The sequence below is a fragment of the Panthera uncia genome, chromosome C2 (genome assembly GCF_023721935.1).
Source record: "Panthera uncia isolate 11264 chromosome C2, Puncia_PCG_1.0, whole genome shotgun sequence".
Classification (NCBI taxonomy): Eukaryota; Metazoa; Chordata; class Mammalia; order Carnivora; family Felidae; genus Panthera; species Panthera uncia.
Genome location: NC_064810.1, coordinates 33,868,062 through 33,892,436, shown reverse-complemented (window position 1 = coordinate 33,892,436; position 24,375 = coordinate 33,868,062). Strand labels below are relative to the sequence as shown.

At 35.6% G+C, this 24,375-nt stretch overlaps 1 protein-coding gene across 1 annotated transcript in view; it reads left to right on the top strand.

Moving 5' to 3' along the window:
* GBE1 (1,4-alpha-glucan branching enzyme 1) overlaps window positions 1-24,375 on the top strand; it is a 267,235-nt gene that overhangs the window by 45,361 nt on the left and 197,499 nt on the right. Inside the window, exon 2 of the mRNA XM_049628001.1 lies at window positions 8,803-8,972. Within this exon, the coding sequence (XP_049483958.1) occupies window positions 8,803-8,972 (170 nt within the window). The remainder of the gene's footprint in view (window positions 1-8,802; window positions 8,973-24,375) is intronic.

The following is a 24,375-nucleotide window of genomic DNA, read 5'->3' as shown; positions in this document are numbered from 1 at the left end:
CTACAGCATTGCCCCTCACTGAGGTGGAGAAAATTTGCAACCAACAATTACTGAGCACTTTCTGGGTACTGTGAGGATGGCTCCCAGTGCGATTTCATTGTTTCCTTTCCTCAATTTAACGCAAAGAAATTAAGGAAAAGGGAGGTTAGGTGACTTGTTCAAGGTATGTAACAGGGTTTGGATATAACCTAGTCTTTGTTTCTAGAGACTAAGCTGATTCTCTTAATTAAAAAAAAAAAAAAAAAAAAGTCTTATGAATGAAACTTTAAGGACTTCTTTTAAAAAGAAAATGTGACACTTAGCTTAAGATTGTTGTCTTCTTACTAAGTATACCTTTTGCGATGAATGATATTTCATCTCTATTGCTTGTTACATTCTTGACCTTGGACAACTACATATTTGTGCCTCCGTTTCTTCCTTTGTAAAAAGCATTAAAAACATCAATGTAGAGATCAAATCTGATGATATTTATAGCATTTTATATCTGTACAGAATGCTAGTTGCTATACTAACTTTATTTTATGTTCTTTGGTTACTAAGAATTTGACCTAGTTTTTAAATATCCTATAAATTCAAGCAAAATATTAAGAGAGATGAGTGTAGTAGCAGAGGGCACGGGTATGATGAGTCTGCTGTATCCTCAGGCATTTTCTTTTTTGAGCTGCAGCGATTTCAAAGTGGAATGTGTATTTCTGTATCAGAAGCTATAGGGCTGACCTTGAGGGAAGTCAAGATATTTAGTTAAAGTAATATTACGCTATAATCCTGTTTCTGTTGAATTCTTAATAAATGGGACATTTGTACATATCTTATGAAAGTTCGTAGGAATGATTTTTTAAACTTAAACCTTAAATAAATCTAAAGTGTGTTTTAAAAGATTTGACTCACATTAACAAGAAAATTATTACCACATTTATTTAACCCCCCCCTCCCCCAAGTTTGTGTCTTTTTTTAATCAGTAATTTTCCAAATTAATTTTGTTGATTGCTCCTTAATTGTTTGACCATTTTATTGAATGTCGTCACTGTGTGGTTTAATATGGATTAGAATTTTCATACACCAAGAATGATGGCTGAATGATGTTTGTAAGAACCAAAAACAAAACAAACAACAACACCCCCCCCCCCTCCCCCGCCCCACCACACACATTTTCTCACAGGACTTAAAGAATATGAGTTTGCATACTGGTACCTCATCATATCTATAGACCTAGTTTGTTTGTTTCCTTGTTTATTTGTTTGTTTGTTTGTTTTGTACAGGTCAGTATTTTAAGGAGTTTTGAAACATTGCCAATATTTAAATTAGGGAGAGTTCATAGAAAAATCTGTCTCTTTTTTTTTTATTGGTCCCTGAACAATTATTTGGTCTGGCAAATCATGCATGGTAACAATAGGCTGTAGCTACTAAATAGAAGGTTTTGTTTTTCAGTGGGGTTTGTAGTCACTATCTCACCAGAGTTCCTTTCTGCTTTGTTTTCCGTACTCTAAGGCGAACTTCATTTTTTCTCATCAGGATTGAGCTTTCATGTTTCTTATGTGGGGCAACTCCTCATGTATGTGATACCTATCTGGTTTCTGAGGGAGGTTCAGTTTGTGTCCCCTGGGGTAAGGGTGTCAGTAAGATGGGGCTTATGCCATTTTGTTAAAAGCTGATTTGTTTCAAATCACGGATTAAATATAATTTTTATATTTATAAAACCATGGACGTGTGTGCATGCACATGTACGTGTGTGTGTGTGCATGTGTGTGTGTGTATTTGAGTGTGTTAAGTATATATACGATACCGAAGGGCAACTTGACACCAAAAATCCCCATATAAATGATTAAAAAATGGGCAGAGGACCTGAATAGAAATTTTTCTGAAGAAGATATATGGATAGCCAACAGACATATGAAAAGATGCTCAATGTCACTCATCATCAGGGAAATGCAAATCAAAACCATAAGATATCATCTTACACCTGTCAGAATGTCTAGTATCAAAAAGACAGATAACAAATGTTGACAAGGATGTGGAGAAAAAGTAACCCTTGTGTAGTGTTGGTGGGAATGCAAATTGGTGCAGCCACTGTGGAAAACAGTAATGAGGCTCCTCAAAAAATTAAAAATAGAAATACCATACAACTTAATAATTCCACTACTGGATATTTACCCAAAGAAAACAAAAAGACTGATTCAAAGATATGTACCCTATGTTTACTGCAGTATTATTTACACTAGCTAAGGTATGGAAGCAAGCTAATTGTCCATCAGTAGATAAATGAATAAGGAAGAGGTGCTGTGTATACACATGCACATTAGAATATTACTTAGTCATGAAAAAGGATGAGATCTTGCCCTTTACAACATGGATAGACCTACAGGGTATTAGCTAAGTGAAATAAGTCAGAAAAAGACAAATACCATATGATTTCATTTATATGTGGAAGCTAAAAAACAAATGCACAAACAAAAAACAGAAACAGACACATAAATCCAGAGAACAAACTGGTGGTTGCCAGAGGAGAGAGGAGTAGTAGGATGAGAAAAATGGATGGAGGGGAGTGAGAAGTACAGGCTTCCAGTTATGGAATAAAAGTTACAGCATAAGCAATATAGTCAGTGGTATTGCAATAGTGTTTTATGGTGACAGATGATAGCTACATTTATGGTAAGCATAGTATGACATAGACCTGTCTGATTGCTACGTTGTATGCCTGAAACTAATGTAATATTGTGTCAAATTTACTTCAGTTAACAATATAATTTGGGGTCATATATAAAATATTCCACCCACACCTACCACTCCTATAGGCCACTTCAGTCCACTGATCAGATTATGTGGCATACTTCTGTCATTGAGGCAAATGTGGTTACTGTGGTGGTGTTAGGAAGGCTTAAGGCCTCTCCCCAACCCCTGGAGCTGAGGAACAGGCCCTGTAGCTAGATCTATATTTTCTTTATGCAAATAACTGCTTTTCAGAATATCGTTCTATAACTTCTTTCCCTAAACAGTACATTTTTGGCACCTTTGCCTATCAGCCCATTTCTCTCTACCTCATTCTTCTTTATAACTCTTGTGTAATTTTTTGTTTGGAAGTCCCACAATTTATTCAACTAGTCTCCCAATTGTTGATCTGGTAGGGTATTTTCCATGGTTTTGTGTCATAAATAGTGCTATAATTATCATCATTGTACACCATAGATGTCATTGCTTCCTTGTTCTATTTATCCATAGGGTAAATTCATAAAACTGGAATTACTCAGTGATTTTGAAATTTTCATAGGTGATGCCATATAGTTCTCTAATTTATATCCCACCAAACCGTATTTGAGAATGTTTTTCTGCACTGTACTCTGTTCACACAGACTATCATGTTTACTGATTTTTTTTTTTTAGGTAGAAAGTACAATTTTTAAGTCAGGATTTGTACTTCTTTAGTTATGTATGAATTTGAACATCTTTTCATATGTTTATTGGGACATTTGTAATTTTTTCTCTGAACTACTGGTATTATTTGTTTTTAATTTAATGTTTATAACCATGATTTCTCTTGAAGTTATTTTGGTTTCAGAGATCCTCTTTTTAAAAATGATTATAGGTTCCAATATTTTATTAGATAAGAGATCCTTTCATTACTGGTTTGAAATACTCTTTCATTAGATGTTTAATTTCTACATATGCCAAAGGCTATTTCAGGGACTTGATTTTGTTCCATATATCTATTTCAAATAATTTCAATTCCCACAATTTTATAAACATAGTTGTACATGCAAGTAAAATTCCTAAAGAATATTATATAGAATTATGTAGATGTTTTAATGATGTAAAGATTATAGAGTTTCAGAAAAAAAATTCATTTGTTTTTTTTTTTTGTTTGTTTGTTTTTTTTTTTTATTTTTTTATTTTTTTTAACGTTTATTTATTCTTGAGACAGAGAGAGACAGAGCATGAACAGAGGAGGGGCAGAGAGAGAGGGAGACACAGAATCTGAAACAGGCTCCAGGCTCCGGGCAGTCAGCACAGAGCCTGACGCGGGGCTCGAACTCACGGACCGCGAGATCATGACCTGAGCCGAAGTCGGACGCTTAACCGACCGAGCCACCCAGGCGCCCCAAAATTCATTTGTTTTTATTTAAATGTTGCTCATTTGTTATAAACGATTGGAACAATGCAAGGGAGAAAGTAAAAAGAAACCATGTGAAAAAAGTTGTCACTAATATTTGGAGACCATTATTCCTGATATTTTTATATGCTTATGTGTATGTAGGAGAACAGAGAAATATCTTGATAGCTAGAAATAATATAATGAAACATGAGAAAAACATATGTTAAATTTAAGTTAAATTATTTGAAACAAACTGAAGTGAAATGAAAGAAAGGGGTGAAATTTATATACAATGTCTTTATACTCAAAAATGTTATTTTCTGGAGTTCACATCTAAGGCCAACAAAGGGATTAAATTATTTACAGTTGTACCAAAAAAAAAAAAAAAGAAAAGAAAAGAAAAGAAAATACCTAAAGGATAAATGTAACCAAGGAGGTGAAAACCTGTACTCTGAAAACTATAAAACATTGATGAAACAAATTGAAGGTGACAGAAAAAAATGGAAAGATATTCTGTGCTGATGGATTGGGAGAACCAGTAGTGTTCAAATGTCTGTACTATCCAAAGCAATCTACAGATGCAATCCCTGATCCCAAGATGTTGTTGGTGAAAACATCAAATGTTGTTGGTGAAACAACATTCCAAGATGTTGTTGGTGAAAATACCAACAACGTTTTTCACAGAACTAGAACAAATAATCCTAAAATTTGTATAAACCACAAATACTCCAAATAGCCAAAGCAGTCCTGAAAAAGGAAAACAAAACTGGAGGTTTCACAATCCCAGATTTCAAGATAAAACTGTAGTAATCAAAACAGTATGGTGCTGACACAAAAATAGACACAGATCAGTGGAACAGTATACAGAGCCCAGAAGTAAAGCCACACTTTTACTGTCAATTAATCTATGACAAGGGAGGCAAGAATATACAGTAGGAAAAAGTCTCTTCAACAAATGGTGTTGGGAAAACTGGGCAGCTACATTCAAAATAATCGGATTGGACCACTTTTCTATAGCATGCACAAAAATAAATTCAAAATGGATTAAAGGCTTAAATGTGAGACCTAAAACCTTAAATTTCTAGAAGAAAGCATAGGCAGTAATTTCTTTGACATTGGCTATGGAAACATTTTTCTAAATATTGTCTTCTCAGGCAAGGGTAACAAAAACCTAATTAAACTATTGGGACTATACCAAAATAGAAGCCTTTTGCACAACAGAGGAAACCATCAACAAAACAATAAGGCAACCTTCCTGAGTTGGAGAAGAGAATTTCAAATGGTATATTTGATAAGGGGTTAATAACCAAAATATATGCAGAACTTCTACAATTTAACACTGAAGAAATAAATGCAATTTAAAAACAGGTGGAGGACCTGGATGGACATTTTTCCAAAGATGGCATACAGATAGCCAACAAACACATGAAAAGATGCTCAGCATCACTTTTCAGGGAAATGAAAAACATAACCTCAATAAGATACCTGTCATACCTGTCAGAAAGGCTCATACCTGTTAGAATGGCTAAAAACAAAAGACAAGAAAGAACAGGTGTTGGTGAGGGGTGGAGAAAAAGAAACCTTTATACACTTTTCGTGGGAATGCAGCTGGTGCAGCCACTGCGGAAAACAGTATGGGGTTTTCCCAAAAAAATTAAAAGTAGGGTTACATATGACCCAGTAATTCTACCACTGGCTATTTACCCAAGGGAAATGAAAACACTAATTCAAAAAGATATATGCACCCCTATGTTTATTACAGCATTATTTAGAAAGCCAAGGTCTGGATCCAACCCAAATGTCCTTTGATAGTTGAGTGGATACATAAAAAGTGATATATGTATATCATTTTATGTATGTATATACACACACACACACACACATTTATGTATATATATGTATATGTATATTACATGACTCAGCCGTACAAAAGAGTGAGATCTTGCCATTTGTAACAACATGGAGAGACCTAGAATGCCAAATGAAATAAGTGAGTCGGGGAAAGACAAATGCCATATGATTTTACTCCTATGTGGAATTTAAGAAACACATGAATAAAGAAGAAAAGAGACAAATAAAAAGACTCTTAAATATAGAGAAAAACTGGTGGCTGCCAGAGAGGTAGTTGCGGGGAATGGGTAAAGTAAAGGGGTTTAAGAGTACACTTATTGTGATGGACACGGAGTAATGTATAGAATTGTTGAATGATTGTATTACACATTTGAAGCTAGTATAACACTGTGTGTTAATTATACTTGAACAAAAATAAAGAGTGGCCAGTGGGTGGCAGGGTGCTTCAATCGGGTAAGCATCTGACTTTAGCGCAGGTCATGATCTTGGGGTCTGGGTTTGAGGCCCGCATCCGACTCTGTGCTGACAGCTCAGAGCCTGGAGCCTGCTATGGATTCTGTGTCTCCCTCTCTCTCTGCCCTTTCCCTGCTCACACTCTGTCTCTCTCTTTCTTAAAAATAAATAAACATTAAAAATCTTTTTAAAAAGAGATTAAAAATTATAATGAAGACAACCTTAATTTTAGTGATCAATTACTCTTTTAAAATGGGGGTCCGACTACTCCTGTATTTTCTTCCATTTTCTTTTCACTCATTTTGGTTTTGTTTTTTTGTTTTTTTTTTTTTTGTTTTTATAATAAAACTTATTTTATCCCTTGAGATTCTTTTTTTTGTTATCACATTCACACATTTGCACAATCACCTTGCCATCGTTCTGTATTTACTGACTCGGTTCAGCAACACTGCTGCAATGACAGTTAATTCCTCTGTGTGTGTGTGTTTAATCTTTTAATTGCCTAGTTTTGTTTTTGTTTCCTCCTTCAACCATAGTTCATTAGTGTCATAAATTTAAGATTAGTTTTTAATTTGACACTACTTAAAGAATTCCTTAGGTGTGAGTGGGAACTTGCCTCCTATAATACCCTTAGGTTACTCCCTTTCCTTCCCTGAAATGTGTGGGCTTGGCATTATCTTCTGCTCTTTAATGTAATGTTCCTTTGGAAAAAACAAAATAGAAGGAAACAAAACCCAAAACCTCCCTCTGCTTCCTTTTCTGTAGCTGGTTGTCTGAAGAGTTGTTTGTTTATACTTTGAATTTCAATAGCTTAAATTGGGAGATGTTGCACTTGTGTGTTTGTGTGCTTTTTTTCCAAATTTTTCTTAAAACACAGTATGCTCTTTTTGATACACAGATTTAATTCTTAAGGAAAAATTTTCCAGCTTTATATTTTTTGCATCCATTTTATTTGGTTTTGTTCTTCAGAGTCCTTATACTAGCTATCCTTCTTTAGATCATTTTTTGTTGATTTTGTGTATCTCTTAGCTTGTCTTTAATTTATTCCATTTCTTTGTCTTCTTCTCTATTTAATTATATAAATTTCCAATTATTTACTCATTGAATAATTTGCATTTTTACCGTGTGTGCATTTTGGTTCTTACCAATTCTGATTATTTTCCAATGATAGATTTTGTTCCTTATTTTGTTTCATTAGGTCTCTACAGTCTCATTTTATTCTCATTCTATTGTTTCATCATATAATCCCCATCTCTCCCTCTCTCTCTCTCTTTTTTTTTTTTTTCAGTTCACTTTTAATTAAAATTGAAATACAGTGTGAAATACTTGTAAGAATTTCCAAATCTTTGGAAAGATGCATTTTCTGTTCAGCTCACTTGGAGTGTCCTTTATTAATCAGCTTCTCATGCTGTATATTCCTTGTGTATCCCCTACCTGGATTCATGCCATCCTCCTGGGGTTCTATTGCTCACCCCTCAGGGTCTGGGGAAGTGCAGAGAAGCTTATTAATTGCTCAGTTCGTTGTTCTGGAGACTTCACTTCGGACAGAAAGTACCTACCACATGTTTCACTTCTCCAGTTTTACCTGTTTTGTCCCAGCTTCTCCCTAGGTTTGTTGGTGTTAGTGAAGATAACAGCATGTTTTTGGTATAGCTTTATGGGCTTGGGACCTGGGAGAGAGTCAGGAACCAGCATGTACTCTTCTTGGTCCTGCTTGGGAAGGAATGTTCGGTTTCTTCTTGTGGCCACTAGCTTTTACAGTTTGACCTGATGTAGTATGTTCTTTCCATGCTTAGTTACTATAGGGCAGAGCTCAGCAAACTACAGCCCACAGGCTAAATTTCGCCAATAACTGCTTGACAAATAACATGTTATTGGCACCACCATACCCATTCATTTACATATTGTCTGCGGCAATTTTCATGCTTCAGAGAGATGGTTAAGTGATTGCAAAATGGACCAATTTGCTATCTACCCCTTAACAGGAAAAGGGTGCCAAACCCTACTGGAAGGTCATTTTATTTATCTTGCTGGCTTTTGACTACTTTTATTTTCTTAGGCGTTAGAAGAGAGACGTATAAGGATCTTCCTTCATTATCCTCTTTCGACGTAGAAGTTGCTATAATGTTGATTTTAAAATTTCATGGAATATAGAGTCATATTTTCTCTCTTATACCAAAATACATGAAATTATTTCAAAAATGTGAGATTCGTTCATTTTATTTCAGATAAGAATGATTTTATCCTCTGAGGTAACCGCTACCAATAAGTGAAATTATTCACGTTATTCCTCTTTAATATCTTTTTTTAAAATCTTTTTCTGAATAAGAGTAACACATTTGCTTAATTATTGTAGCTTTCTTGGAAGACAATTTTATTTTCTAACTTCCTTCTTTTGCACTTCTTTAAAGGTATAAGAAGTTTAATGAGACTTTGAACAACATCGGAGAGAACGAAGGTGGTATTGATAAGTTTTCCAGAGGTTATGAATCGTTTGGTGTCCACAGATGTGCTGATGGTGGTTTGTACTGCAAAGAATGGGCCCCAGGAGCAGAAGGAGTTTTTCTCACTGGAGACTTCAGTAAGTGTTTCGAAAGATTTAAAGTCAGTTGTACTATTTTATTTATTTACTTGAAACAGATTTGTTCTAGTTCATATGTTTAACTCTATGAAAGTTAATGATTAAAAGTATCTGACTCTTCAGATAGAACCACAGACTTTGTAGAATCTTCGCTTCCACGTGGTGCTGGTATCTCTGCTGTAATGTAATCCATGTGTTTCTGAAAAACTTTTATGTTCTGGAAAATCATGTACCAGAAGTAACAGAGTTTATGAGAAAAACAGTACTAGGCAGACTGCTCAGACACCAGCAACAAAAACCTTATTTCTACTAATGGTTAAATTGACCTGAAAAGGAAAATTTTAATTTAGTTTTTGTCTGAATGACTAGACATTTTTGATATTTTTTCAGAATAATTTAAAATTAATGTCTAGACTTAAATTCTGTATTATGAAAAGTTATATCTGTAATCAAAATACTATGATGAATTTTTCTCCTCTTCTGATCATTTTAGAAATGTACCACATTATACGTTCCTTTTCTGGTCTTGCTCAAAAAATTGCTGGTAAATAATTTGTTTTTCTGGTGTATTTTTTTGCCAACTGATTTGACGATATTTTAGGTACAACTACTTAGAATAGTCAAATACAGATGATCTTTAAGAAAGAAATTGCCCAGAATTGGTATGGAGGAAAAAAAAAGAGTTTGAAATTATAATTGAGTTCTGGAAACATGGTTCTTCCTTTGGCTCAGTGGGGATAAAGTGATATTTGTCTTACCTGCTTAAACTGGGTTGCAGTAGATACTAACTAGATTGTAATGTGAAAACATTTTATACCTTATTCAGTGCAATAGAAATGTTAATTGATGAGACTGAAAAAAACCTCTCCCATTTGTAATGGTCTTTTTTTTCTTATTAAACAAATTACTACTAATTTCAAATGGTAGTTGACTCTTTCAAGAGTCAAATGACTTAGTCTCTGTTTTGCCCAAACCAAGGCGGATTTAGCTTTTGCTATCCACATTTTTAAAACTTGGAAAGCAACTTCACTTTAAATATATTACATGTATTTTTCTTTATTTGAGAGAAAATGAAACAATCATTTCTCTTCCTTTCAGTCATTTTTTACAAACTAGCTTTTTAAGCAGCTGCAGCAGCAGCCCAGGACAGTGGATGTATAATGACATTCATCAAGATTGGAGTCTTACCACCCAAAAAAAGTATTTCTGGGCAAGCCAGAAACTACTTTAAAGGTTCGAGATGAATTTCTAAAACTTTGAATCATCTTCAATACAGCACAGATTCATTCTTTAGAAAATTAAATGTGATTTAAAATATACTTGGAGTTTTGGAACCAAACCAGGTTTATTGCAGCTTGCTACATAATTGAAGAAAACTAGGTGCTTTCCAGTCACTAGATGATAATAAGTAGAGAAAAAGGTAGTAAACTACATATGTCAATATAAAATAATTGGGTTCTATTTGCTATAACTGAAAACATTTCATTTAAAATTACTAAGTCTGGGAGCTAGGCACTTTTCAAATAACCTAAATGTCTATCACTGATAGACTAAAAAAAAAAAAAAACAAAAAAAAAAAACAACCCTGATTTTCATGCCTGTAGAAAAAAGGAACCACAGATATTTTTACAGAGTAGGGAGGATATTAAGGAGAATTTTTCCTGTTTCCTGGACAAAATTTATCTATAATTTTGTTTTCAGTTATATAATTCCCCAGAAGTTTACGTCATCACAAAAAGCCTTTATATTTCTTAATTCCACATGCTCTGAAACAGTGTTTGCTACTCAAAGTGTGTGGGCCAGTGTGGTTCCATGCACTGTAATTCTTTTTCAGTGATATATTGCCAGAAATTGGGATTGTAAGCACTTAGAAATTTTAGTAGCAGTTTGACTGAGTAATTTTTTTTTTTTTTTTTCTGGTGAATCTGATAATGGTCATACAAAAATTGGGCCATAAATTTTGAAAGTCTTCTTTTGATTTTCTAATAATACATTGTATTACATTTTACATAGGATTTGGTCTGTAATAGATTTGAAAAAAAAATTTTAAGTAACTGATTCATAATCACTGATTCACATAATCACAGTTGGGGAAACACTCATCTGAAAATTCATGATTATTTATTGGTTTAGAAGCCTTTTATGGTTAGAAGGTATAGTTCTGATGTCAACCTCCTTTGTATTCTTTTCCTTCAAATAAATGTTAGCTTTCACTGTAGTGTGGCATGTTACAAAAAAACAAAAAAACAAAACAAACAAAAAAAAAAAACACTCTTAATGCTTTGCAACAACAAAGGCTATAATTATCAGTTGTGGCTCAGTCCCAAGGGTCAAATTCTTCCCAGGATCAAGGGTGATGGGGCAGCCCCTGTGTGGAACATGCTGAACTCCTGACAGAGAGAAAGTACAATGGAGGAAACCTGTTATGGCTTTCAAAGCTTCAGTTTAGAAGTGACAAATGTGATTTGCACTTCCATTTCATTAACTAAATAATTTGGCCCAGCCTTATGTCAATAGGGCATGGAAGCAGAATCCTCTTTTATTGATGGAAGCTCATGAAAATTTGGGAATAATAGTATGAATGACCCCATGGCAAACAAACAAACAAACACATAAAGTGTAAATTTTACAGAATTTTACAGATTCTTTGATATTCTAGTTATCATAAAGGCTCTCTTTTTTTTTTGGGGGGGGGGGTTGGAGCAGAGTAGAGTTGGCTTGTCTACATTGACTGTTGAGAAGGTTTTTTTCTGGAATCTCTACTGACCTCTGGATTCAAGTGGAACTTCAAGGGGTTCTCTGTGAGTGCATTTTTGTTATGTGGCTTCTCCTAAGTTTGGCTTATTAGAGATTTGTGATGTTTTTAAAAAGAAAATTTCTGGTCTGAGGACTCTTGATATTGTTTATTTTGGCAAAAGGGTGGCAACTATGAGGTAGAGGTGGAAGGCTTTAGGACTATTAGCCAATTCAGCACCATGGTGAGACATGGCCTCTTTGACATATCTAAACTTAAAATAACTAATCAGCCAAGGCTTTTTGTAGGAAGTTGTCAAGAATTTCTCTAGCTTTCCAACCTGATGTTGATACTCTCACCCCTTTTATCTGTTTTCATGGATAGATTGTTCCGTTTACATGGAGTAGAGGTTTACTTAGCTGATGTCCACTTACCAAACACACTGAATTTACTTCTGCTTGACAGGCTCACTGTAAATGATAATGACAACTTTCCCCAGGATAGTGAGCATGCATGGATAGTAAACTGTAGTCTATACATGTATGCAGTTCTGCTGCCAGTTACCTTGAGTGCTTGTTAGCGAGCCAGTTTCCCACCCCATTCAAATCCTGTGAATGCCAATTCTTCTCATTATAATTCTGCAATATAACATTATATAAAGTGATGAACTGTAAGTGTGACAGCAAAGAAAATTATTAAGTATTGGGAAAATCTCAGCAAGGACAAGTTGGAAAAAAATGATTTTGAATTAAGTATGCGCAAGTGAACTGTGAGAAAATGATATAAATCTAACAATTTCATATGCAGATTACTCTGTGTGTACCTTTTAGCTTTCTTTCCATTATGATCCAAAGGGAATTGGAAATATAAATGTTGCATTGTAGGTGTAGGTTCATTTAAGAAAGATACTACAGAATCCTAATCAGAGGACCTAAGAAGATATGCCTTTAATCTTACATCAGAATATGGGTGAATATTTATATTTCTATTTTAAGTTAAAACAAAAATTTTATTGTTTGTGTGTATGTGTGTGTATACATATGCATATACATATTTTATTCTCTGATTTAACCAATATTTTCAAAATATGTACCAACTTTTGCCCCAGTTGTGCTGGATCAGAGAGCTTTGCTATAATGTCTGATGTGATTATTTTTATAGGGAAGCATCCTTACCTCCTGGGATTTTAGGAAAATACTGTTAGAGACCTTAATGCTAAAAGGTAGATGTTGAGCTCTGTGACATAAATGATAATTTTCTAGCCTCGTTTTGCTTTTTCATAAATATCCTGTTAAAAATTTATGCTGTTTGGGTTATACAATACTTTTTGTTAGGTTTCAGTTTTGGTATTTCCCTTACAGTTAATGTTTGTAAGATTACTTGGTTTATGATTGTTCTTCAGTGTTTGTCTTTTGAAATTTTTATAATTTTATCCATTAATGTGACTTTATTAAACTCACCACTTACATAAAAGGAAGGGACATAATTAATATTATTCTTTTATCAAGTTAGATATTTCCTTAAAGAAGTGTTGTTTTGTTTTTTAAACAGTCACATGTGGCCCCAAGTGCGACCGATGATAACATCTATCAACATCTCTGCCTCTTGATCACAACTAAACTATTCATTTTATATTCAAATTGTATTATAGATCTTAAAAAAAATTAACAAGGAAAACTTTGCTTGGCAGTCCTTCATGTGAAACTGAAAATATTAATTTTAATTAAAAAAAATAATGTTTATTTTTGAGAGAGAGAGAGAGAGAGAAAGAGAGAAAGAGACACCAAACACTAGCGGGGGAAGGTTAGAGAGAGAGGGAGACACAGAATCCGAAGCAGGCTCCAGGCTCCAAGCTGTCAGCATAGAGCCCTATGTGGGGCTCGAATTCATGAACCATGAGATCATGACCTGAGCCAAAGTCAGCAGCTTAACCAACTGAGTCACCCAGGCGCCCTTACTAATTTTAATTTTGACTGACAGAGACCCACCTTTCATCATGCGTTCCTGAAAAAGTCACTTAGCCATCTTAGTTGCTTATAAATCAGTGGGAGAAGCACCTCAGATGCATTATGAAATTAGGAACCTGAAAATACCACATTTTCTCAGCAAATGTCAATGCCCTTGGATAGTAATACAGTTGTGCAATGCTACTGCCCAACAACGAAGGAGACTAAATGACTTTTGGCTGAAATTTTGTAGGCTTATTACATACTCCCACTTCTTAGTTATTTTCTTTCTTTTTTTAACATTTTAAAAGTTGAGCTATAATTCACATATCATAAAATTTACCATTTCAAAGTAAACACCTCAGTGGTTTTGGTGTACCTTTTAGGTTGTGCAACTATTATCACTGTCTGATTCCAGAACATTTCTATCCTACTAAACAGAAACATCTAACTGTTAGCAGTTAGTCCCAAATGCTTTTACGCCTGTGTTCTCTGGCAACTACCTAATCTCTTTCCTGCCTCTGTGGATTTGCCTGTGTCAGACATTTCCTATAAATTGAATCATGCAACATGTAGCCTTTTCTTTCCACCTTCTTTTACTTAGCATAATGATTTCAAGGATCATTAATTTTGTAGCACGTAACAGTCCTTTATTCCTTTTTGTGGCTGGATAATATTCTACCGTATAGATGCACCATGTTTTATTTATCCATTCCTTACTGGCAGAACATTGGGTGGTTTCTACTTTTTAGCTATTGTGAATATGCTTTTATGAACATTTGAGTACAAGATTATATATGAATATGTGCTTTCAATTCTCTTGAGTTGCCTTGGTTATTGATGTTCTTACCAAATTCAGATATTTTACTGTGCCTTGATTATTTGCCCGAAGATTCTTTCCCCCACCCTGCTCTGCACCACATTTCCCCAGCTCCCTTGGCCTCTGCTTCTCTTGAGTTGGCTTGATGGGAGATACTAATGGATAGCTTGAGGGTGGGAGGAGGGAGAAGCCAAGGAATGGCCGCCCCCCCCCCCCCCCCCCCCCGCCAATCCCTTGCCTACCCTTCTATCTATCTAAAGTGAGGCTGGATGTTTCTCATGCAGCAGGTATGCCTTGTAGCTCTTGTTGATTTTCTGTCCTGAGCTCAGCTCCTGCCAGGCAGGGTTGCCTTATTGCCACCTTTTGTTGGATGGCCCTGGCTTCTGAGTTCCAGTAATCCTGCCTCTCCCTTAGGGGTGTTACCAGATTCCTGTTATTGCTAATCTCCATTTGAATTCTTAGTTCTTTGACCTCCTGTGTAACCAGTTCCCTGTATTAAGGTTCTTTGTTGGAAATCGGTAGCTTGGTTTCCACTCTGGCCTCTCATTGCTAGAATAATGTTTCTCTTCCATTAGGCCTGCTGAATTACACAAATATACAGTACGCTTTTCACATTGTATATTAGATATTTTAAAGCACCCCATGGTTCAGTACAATGGCTTTGTTTCTGTTCAAGTATTTTCAATAATTTTTTTTGAAAGTTAAGTTTACCGGGGCGCCTGAGTAGCCCTGACTTTGGCTCAGGTCATGATCTCACAATTCATGAGTTTAAGACCTGCATTGTGCTCTTTGCTGTCAGCATGGAGCCCACTTAGGATCCTCTGTTTCCTTCCCTTTCTGCCCCTCCTCTGTTCATGTTCCTTGTCTCTCTCTCAAAAATAAACATTTTCTTTAAAAAGTTAGGTTTACCAACTTTGTGAATTTTTAAGTCTTTTTTGTGATAAAGAGATATGTATTACAGAATTTCAGTTATTTTATTCAAAGTTCTAAAAAGCTCAGCAATGAGATATATTATTATATTCTTTCTCTGTATTGTAGCAAAATCATTATGCTTTATTTTTTTCACATTTTTAAATATTTATTTATTTTTGAGAGACAGAGAGCACAAGCAGGGGAGGGGCAGAGAAAGAAGGAGATAGAATCTGAAGCAGGCTGCAGGCTCCACCCTTTCAGCACAGAGCCCAATGTGGAGCTCGGACTCATGAACCCTGAGATCATGCCCTGAGCTGAAGTCAGACACTTAACCAACTGAGCCACCCAGTCACCCCAGTTTTGCTTTATTTTAAACAGGATTTTGATGTTTCCTCTACTAGAGATCAATTTCATCTTCATCATGCTTTGTTAAGTCTCAAACAAGTTTTCTGAGTAAGTGGTCCATATATCACTTGAAGCAGAGTAACCTGGATGTTGGTAAAATGAAGATTCCATGGTAAATAACAGATCTTCTGGGTCACAGTCTTAGGGTAGAGTTTAATGTTGATGATGCATTGCCCTCCTTTTTTGAGGATTTGTATTATTTATATGCTAGTGGCTGTTGTAATATCTTATATTCTTCCTTTTCATCTCTTCCCTTCTATCTTCATGGGGAAGTCACAGATATATTCTCTTTTCCTAGCACATAGTAGGCAATGTGCACCCTAAAAGCAGTGACCTATATATTCTTTATTTAGGAAAATTTTCTAGAAGGAGGGATAAACACATGTCACCTAGGAAAGAATCAGATGGGCATGTCACTTACAGTGGAAGGTAAGGAACAATGAAACAATTATTTCAGATTGCTGGGGTGGAGGAAATTTGGTTGTCACTGGAGAGAGTTTATTGAAGGGCTCTTTACAGAAGGCTGGTGAGGGTTAAGGGGACAACTAGAATGGGAAGCTGTTGGCTCTTTTGGTGTAGGTATGAGAAAGGAGGGGATGGTTCCTGGAACATAGAGCTGGAGTCATAAACGAGGAGTCTGATGACAGGATCTGTGGCCAGAGAGAAAGGCAGCCACAGCCAGAATGAAGCAAGGGTAGAGTGGGTGTGAAATATCTTCATTTCTCTTATGCCAGCATCTTCCATTGGCCACTCCCAACTTGCAGCTGGATACCTAGGCAGAGCTGAGGCATTCGCAGATATGTAGAGATACAGAAAGTTTATCTTCAAAGCATTCTTCCTTAGGAAATTATGTATGGATACCCACTAAATGAGGGAATGAATCAAGAAAGAGGAAGACATGGTATGCAGGAACAAGTGTCTCAGGTTTAGCAAAGAGTAAAGTGGAAAGAGAAGTTGTCATTAAATAGACAATTAGCAAGGGACCAGGTGAAGAAGACCCCATGATGTTTCCTGGGAGGAGGTTCCCTGGGAGGAAAATGGTAGAATGGAGAAACCATCTGGAAAGTTAGAAAATTTTAGGATATGAAACAAGGCTTTCAGCAGAAGAAAATAAAATTAAGGCTCAATTTAAACATGATGCTGGAAAGAGTCTTCTTTAGGTGGCTGTTAAGGATTGAATTTTTGTGTCTCCCCCACCACCCTCAAAATATGTGTTGAAGCCCTAACCCCCAGTATGATGGTGTTTGAAGGTGAGGTCTCTAAGAAGTAATTAGATTTAGATGAGGTCATGGGGACCCAATGATGGGATTAGTGCCCTTAAAATAAGAGGAAGAGAGACCAGAGCACTCTTTCTCACTTTGTCCCATGTGAAGACACAGTGAGAAGGCAGTCTACAAGCCAGGAAGAGGGCCCTCACTGGGAGCCACCTCTTCTGTCACTTTGATTCTAAACTTCTCAGACTTCACAACTATGAGATATAAAGGTCTGTTGTTTAAGCCACCTGTTACGGCAGGCCAGACAGACTAACAAGAGTCTTACATGGTCATGTTATGGGACTGTGGGCAAGCCTTTAATCCAATTTTCTACTTGGCTCTGCAATGAACAATATTTACTATAATTTAAGAAACGTTCATTAGTTTTTAACTTCTGAATTAGCCTACAGAGGTATCACTAAACACTTAGTGCTTTAATTGTTTCTGTAAAAATAATAATGCAACATTTAGGAAGATATTTTTAAAAGGCTATTGTTATATGAGTAACCATGTCCATGTAATTAAACATTACTCATTAAAAATGTAAATGAATTATGCCTATATGATAAACAGATATTTTTATACTGTTACATGTATATATACTGATATATATATATATATATATATATATATACACATATATCAGTGTAATACATCTGATATATTTACCACATGAAACAGACATGCTGGGCACATACATGCTTAATCTAGACATTGCTTTATGGATGGATATATGAAGAAGTTTATTAAATATATTCATCCTAATTAGGGGGAAATAAGTGACAACAGAGCTTGATCAGGACTGAGGTGAATTCACAACTCTGGGCACATTATAGAAGTTTGCGTGTTTGTTTTTAACCCAGGCTACTGTAATTTGCTTTCTTTATTCTTGCTATCTCAGTTGACTGATAAGTGTGCTTGGCTCCAGTGAACAAGGCCATCATCTCTAGGTGGTAGTTATTCATAGACTTGCTTCTATTTAAGAGTTTTTCTGGAGAGTCACAAGATTTTATCCTCTGTATCAGTCATAGAGCAGGACACAGATGGTATGTTCGGTTGTCACTGGAGAGTTTCATGAAGGGCTCCTTACAGAAGGCTGGTGAGGGTTAAGGGAACAACTAGAATTGGAAGCTGTTGGCTCTTTTGCCGTAGGTATGAGAAAGGAGGGGATGGTTCCTGGAACATAGAGCTGGAGTCATAAACGAGGCATCTGATCATGGGATCTGTGGCCAGGGAAAAGGCAGCCATGGCCAGAATGAAGCAGGGGTGGAGTGGGTGTTAAATATCTTCATTTCTCTTATGCCAAGATCTTCCATTGGCCAGTCCCAACTTGCAGCTGGAGTGCACGGGAGTCTCGGAATTGCCATCTACTAACGTCAGCCTCCAAGGCCTCGAGCAGGTCTAAGAAATTCGGAAGGATCTTAAGGTTGTTCCTAGCATGGAGAAATGGAGAATCACCAGGATATAGCTACCCAGAGTTCTCTTAATATGATTTAGAGGGAACTCAAATCACTAGAGACATTTCTGAGTTTATTTGCTTCTAAGTAATCCCATCTTCTTTAAATAACTACAAGAGTGTATTGTGTACATTTCCATTCAAAGAAGAAGAAAACATTTTTTGTGCATTGGTTTCTTTTTCCCTTCCTTCCTGCCTTGCCTGCACCTTCCCTGTCCCTCCTTTTGTTCCTTTCTTCCCCTCCTCCCTCCATTTTTTTCATTCTTCCCTCCTTCCCACCCTCCCTTCCTTCTATTCCTTGGATCTATCCTTAATATCAACAACCCTGAACAAGGCTAGTAACTTAAACATTAAGAAGCTGAAGGTTTACAAAAGGGTCTGGGTTCTTAGGGAAAAGAAGATGGAACTTTTTTTTTTTTTTTTTTTAATGTTTAGTTATTTATTTTGAGAGAGAAAGTGCTTGTGTGCATAGGGGAGGAGCAGAGAAAAGGGAGAGAGAGAATCCCAAGCAGGCTCTGCACTGTCAGCACAGAGACAATGTGGAGCTAGGTCCCGAACCGTGAAATCAAGACCTAAGCTGAAATCAAGAGTCGACACTCAACCAACTGAGCCCCCCAGGAGCGTGGAACTTTATTTCTTAATCTACTGAAAAGCAAGCAATGAACTTTGTAGCAATTTATCCAAGGCTTCTAAAATAGTATAAAAATAAGTCTATACTATTACCATTACATCTGAAATTTGGGCAAGTAAAATCCAAGTTTTCTTTTTTTCTCCCCCTGAAATTACAGAATATAATCTTAAAATAAGGTACTTACTTTGTTAACATTGTAGAATCTCCCAAATAATATTCCAATTCACTAAATACATAGTTGTATGTGAGTATATAGTGATTTTTTTAAAGTAGGTTTATTAAAAAAAAAAGATATCTGCTAGAGTCCTTTAAGTTAGGGTGTGGAATTGAAATTCAACAATTTCACCTTCCTCCCTCCCTACTTTTCTTCCCCAGAAGTAGCAGTATTTATTGAACGCCTTCTATGTGGCAACACTGTGCTAAATAGTGGAAATTCACCAATGCAAAAGGGGGAACATAACCTTCTCATCTAGCAGGGGAAATGGCTGGTGTCCTTTTAACTAGCAATAATTATCTAAGGTCACCTAGTCATAAAATTAAATTGAGATTTTGATATTATTCTAAGATAGCACTTTATAAAGATATTTTAGGAAATAAAGAATTATATAAAGTTTTTTTTCCTAAGCAGTTTCTAAAGTTGAAACAGCTCTTAGAATATAATTTAGTAATAAATAATGTACTCTTTCACGATAGTGGCTTTTTTAAAGGATTTATTTTTTTGCTTATTTATTTTGGTGATTGTGTGTATTTTTAAACCAAAAGTATGAAAATGAAACTTATGAGGTATATTTTCAGAGAATCTGTAATTGATTTAAATGATACATGAGACATTTTTTGTCAAACTGAAGTGAGCTAGAAAAAATCTCTTAGAATAGCTGTATTTAGATTTTAATGAAACTAGGCAGAAAGGAGACTAAAGTGAATTTCCTTTTTAGTCTTTTAAATGAAAAAGTGCATCATTTGTCCTATATATCTTATTCATCATCAGTCATAGCAAAGCATTCATTCCCATGAGAGAGATAATGGATTCAGAGAGCCGAGAGGAATGGAAGATTGTCATTCAGTGCAGATGAGTTTTAGTAATATTTTTATCATGAGAAATTGGGTTGCAGAACCTTAAGGTTTGGAATTAAGTTGCCATAGATATATTTAATTAAAAGTAGATTGCTTTAACCTTTCTTTAAGTTAGAAATAGGTTTAAAATCTTAAATTAAATTTATGGTTAGTTTGTATTTAACTTGTATTCAGGACTTGCCTTTAATAGGGATTCTTTATAAGATTTAGCCCCAAAAAGGTACATTTTAATTGAACAATTACAGTGAACATATAAAGAAAGTTTCTGAAAGGATGTTATAACTTTGTATATTGGATCAAAGTACGGTTTACTTTTCTGCTGATGGAGAAAGTAACCAAACTAATCAAACCAAACTAAAAACTGAGACCAAAAGTGGGCTCTGCCTCCTGAAACCTCCTAATACCTCATCAACACAACTCCTTAATCAGCATGAATCATATTTTCTAGTGTTTTATTGTTATCACCTGATGGGTTGGTTTCTCATCCATAATACTGTTCAGTGGATAATACTTTTCTTTTTTTTTAAATTTTTTTGTTTTCAACGTTTATTTATTTTGAGACAGAGAGAGACAGAGCATGAACAGGGGAGGGGCAGAGAGAGAGGGAGACACAGAATCTGAAACAGGCTGCAGGCTCTGAGCGGTCAGCACAGAGCCTGACGCGGGGCTCGAACTCACAGGCCGTGAGATCATGACCTGACCCGAAGTCGGACGCTCAACCGACCGAGCCACCCAGGCGCCCCAGTGGATAATACTTTTCTAGAAGTTATAGTATCTGAAGAATGAAGTCACCAAAGTAGAAAAGCAAATGAGCATATATGTGTATATGTACACATATACATATTTATACATTTATATACATACATATCTGTGCCAGATTTATGAACCCTGATAACAGAATCAGTTTTAGGTTAATTAGAGGAAATTAGAGTGCTCCAAGCTCAATCCTTCGGTCTTATCTAATTGTGTATTCTTCATCCAAAGCATTAGAAAAAAAATGTAAGTTAAATAAAGACGAACATGTAGTCAGCTACTAATCTCGACCATGGTTCCGAGCCCTGGAAATGCATCCCCTAATTTCAGGACATTGTTTACCCCTTGTTCTGAGCAGACACTGAAGTTTGGGCTATGTTTTGGGCCATGCTGGTTCTCTCACTTGAGAAAAGCAGAAGGAGTAGAGATAGGGGACAGAACTGACACCAATTGCTGCAGCTCTGGTCTGTCACCAGTCTTGTGGTTCCTGTCAGTCAACTTTTTTCTAAAGGTTACAAAGTCAGAAGAGGGGCATTATCATAGATCTACTCAGATGCTTTATAACTTTATTCTTCCTGGGAATTAAAACTTTTTTTAAATAGGTAGGTCATGCTGACTAGCACAAAAGTCTCTCAGATTAATTGTACGTATTAAATCAAAATAAACTCTGTCAAAAGGTAAGTCTATTCACTGTAACTTTCATTTCTTTTTTAAAGGAAACGCTTCTATAGAAAATAGTCCATATTTGTTCTCCTTTTTTCTCCTCTCTACAGGGTGAGGTAATCACAAACTGCAATCTCCTATAAATATACATTATTACCCAGAAGGTAATTGCCACATTATATAGTCGTTAATCTTTTCTCAATGAAGATAAAGATTCATTCACTCTTAGAGGCTTAGTAAGAAAGCATGGCCATGTTAGGCAGACAGAAAATGGGAGTTCATTGTTGTTGTAAGCATATAGATTATCCCCATCTAGACTTTGCTGTTGTTTTTTTTTTTTTTCCCCACACCTTCATCATCAGCCATGTAAGAAGAGCCTGTTATGTACAGTGTTGTATAGCAAGTAAGATCAGATGAAAATGTGTATGTAAGAGCTCTTAGCATAGGGCTTGACACTGTGTACATTCACAATAAATATTTCTTCACTAACTCATTTTTGTCTTTGGCATTTTCCAATTTAAATGAAGAATATGAATATTATTGTCTAGTTTGTCAAAATATGCCCTTGCCGGGTTACATTTTGAAGCTGTGGACTCTCTTGCTAGGCTCACTGGTGGTGGTATTGGTGGTAATTGAAAGCATAACATTTCTTTTCTATGGAATAAGTAGACTGTACCTGGTAAAATCTACTCTTAAGTTTCTCCAGGATAATTCCTTTCCTATGGATATTGGATTCATCCCTTCACCAAATATTTCAGTATTTTGCTTAGAATTAGAAGTCTTTGGAACAATATTAATAGCGAGTTGAAGATAGAACCCTGGAAAGCTCACAGTTAGGGGTAAAAGGATGATGAAGACAGGAGAGACGAAATTGCAGTAGGAAAATGAGAAGAGTGTCCAACCATAACACAGAAGGAGAAGAGTGTCCTATCATAACACAAAAAGAGAAGAGGGTTTTCAAGGAAAAGATGGATATATACAGTGTTATTGTATTATTTTCATAATACCTAAAATGTAGTGGACACTTAACTGTGTAATAAGTGCTTAATAAAGACTTTCACAAATTTTCCCCATAGCCCATTGAGGTAGATATGATTACTGTCCTCCCAATCCAGATGAGTACACTGAGACTTAGACTATGGCACTCTCACTAAGCTAACCTATGCTAGAGATGGGATTGCATTCAAGCCGTTTTGTTCCTGTGATGTAACCACTGAACTAGAGAAGGGTTGAGCACCATGACCTCATGGGAAGTGAATTCCATTTGCAGTTTTTCTTTGTAGTGTAGGAAATGTTGCTTAACAGAGAGTTCTTCCTATAATTTACAGACCTGGAAATTCAAACTCAAGAAGTTATATAATCTGCCCAAAGTCACATATGTAGTAAATAGTATTCGAAAGGTTTATCTACCAGTATTCTACCCATATCATTCTATTAAGGCTCCCAATTTCATACCTTTGAATTACATATAACTACTGTGGTGTACTTCTGAAATTTATATCTCCAGAAGCTGATTTATACCTTTGGGATAATTTTACATACAAACTTTAAGACATCAGTGTTGAGTGTATGAGTGTGTGGGTGTGTGACATATATGGAATCCAAATTCCATATATATGTGTATATATATGACAATAGATAGTATAAGTAATTAAACAGTATATGTTCTTTACCTTTGAGTTGTGAAACAAGAAAATTCGAAGTTGACTGACTTGAAAGAGAACTCATATTAATTTCTTTTCAAAGTATTTGAAGAGTCAAACTTCATATCATTAAGATCACTTTCATTTTTAATTTTTGGCTGCCACTTTTAAAATCTCAGCTTCTTTGACTATATCTTTCACATACAGTTTCACTGGATTGTTTCTAATTGTATGAATTTCACCTTTCAAGGTGATTTTGAAATTAGTTTTGAAGAAAGCTTTAAGAAATTGTGTTTGTTGGCCCAGGTACCTGCGTGACTCAGTTGGGTAAGTGCCCGACTCTTGATGTTGGCTCAGGTCTGGATCTCATGGTTTGTAAGATTGAGCCCCATGTCAGGCTCTGTGCTGACAGCGTGAACTCTGCTTGGGATTCTCTCCCTCTCTCTCTGCCCCTCCCCCACTTTTCTTTCTCTCTCTCTCCTCTCAAAAATCAATAAACATTAATTAAAAATTAAAAAAAAAAAGTTTGCTGGGTGATATGACTGGATTGAATATGGTGAATGAGGGAAAGGTGGAAATCAAGTTACAGGACATAACATTCAATATTATGTCATTTATTTTAAGACACACACAAGCATATACACCACACACAGCTTTTTGTTTCCATAAATAAAAATAAATAACGTATAAATATATGTGTATGAAGTATATATTAATGTACTGAAGTGTGTGTGTGTGTGTGTGTGTGTGTGTAGTAGTAGTAGTAGTAGTAGTAGGTATTGAAGAAGAACAACCTGACTTTTGCGTGTACTATCTTAGGGAAAGAGGGGGTCTTTGGTAAGTATCAACTGAGTTATTTAAGTTGGGCTTAATCACCCAAACAACTATTATAACATCTAGTACAGGAAAACAGGACAATAAAGAGAATCATAGATGGCTCTTATAGATGAATTTCATAGATTTAATCAGAGATGATTAAAAAAATTGTATCATTTAAAATTATGATCATGCTACTCTTGTGGAATATTTGGAGATATTCATTCGGTTAGGATAAATAATAATGGCTAAAGAAATGAATTATTAACCAACATTTAGTACATACTTTAAGATGAA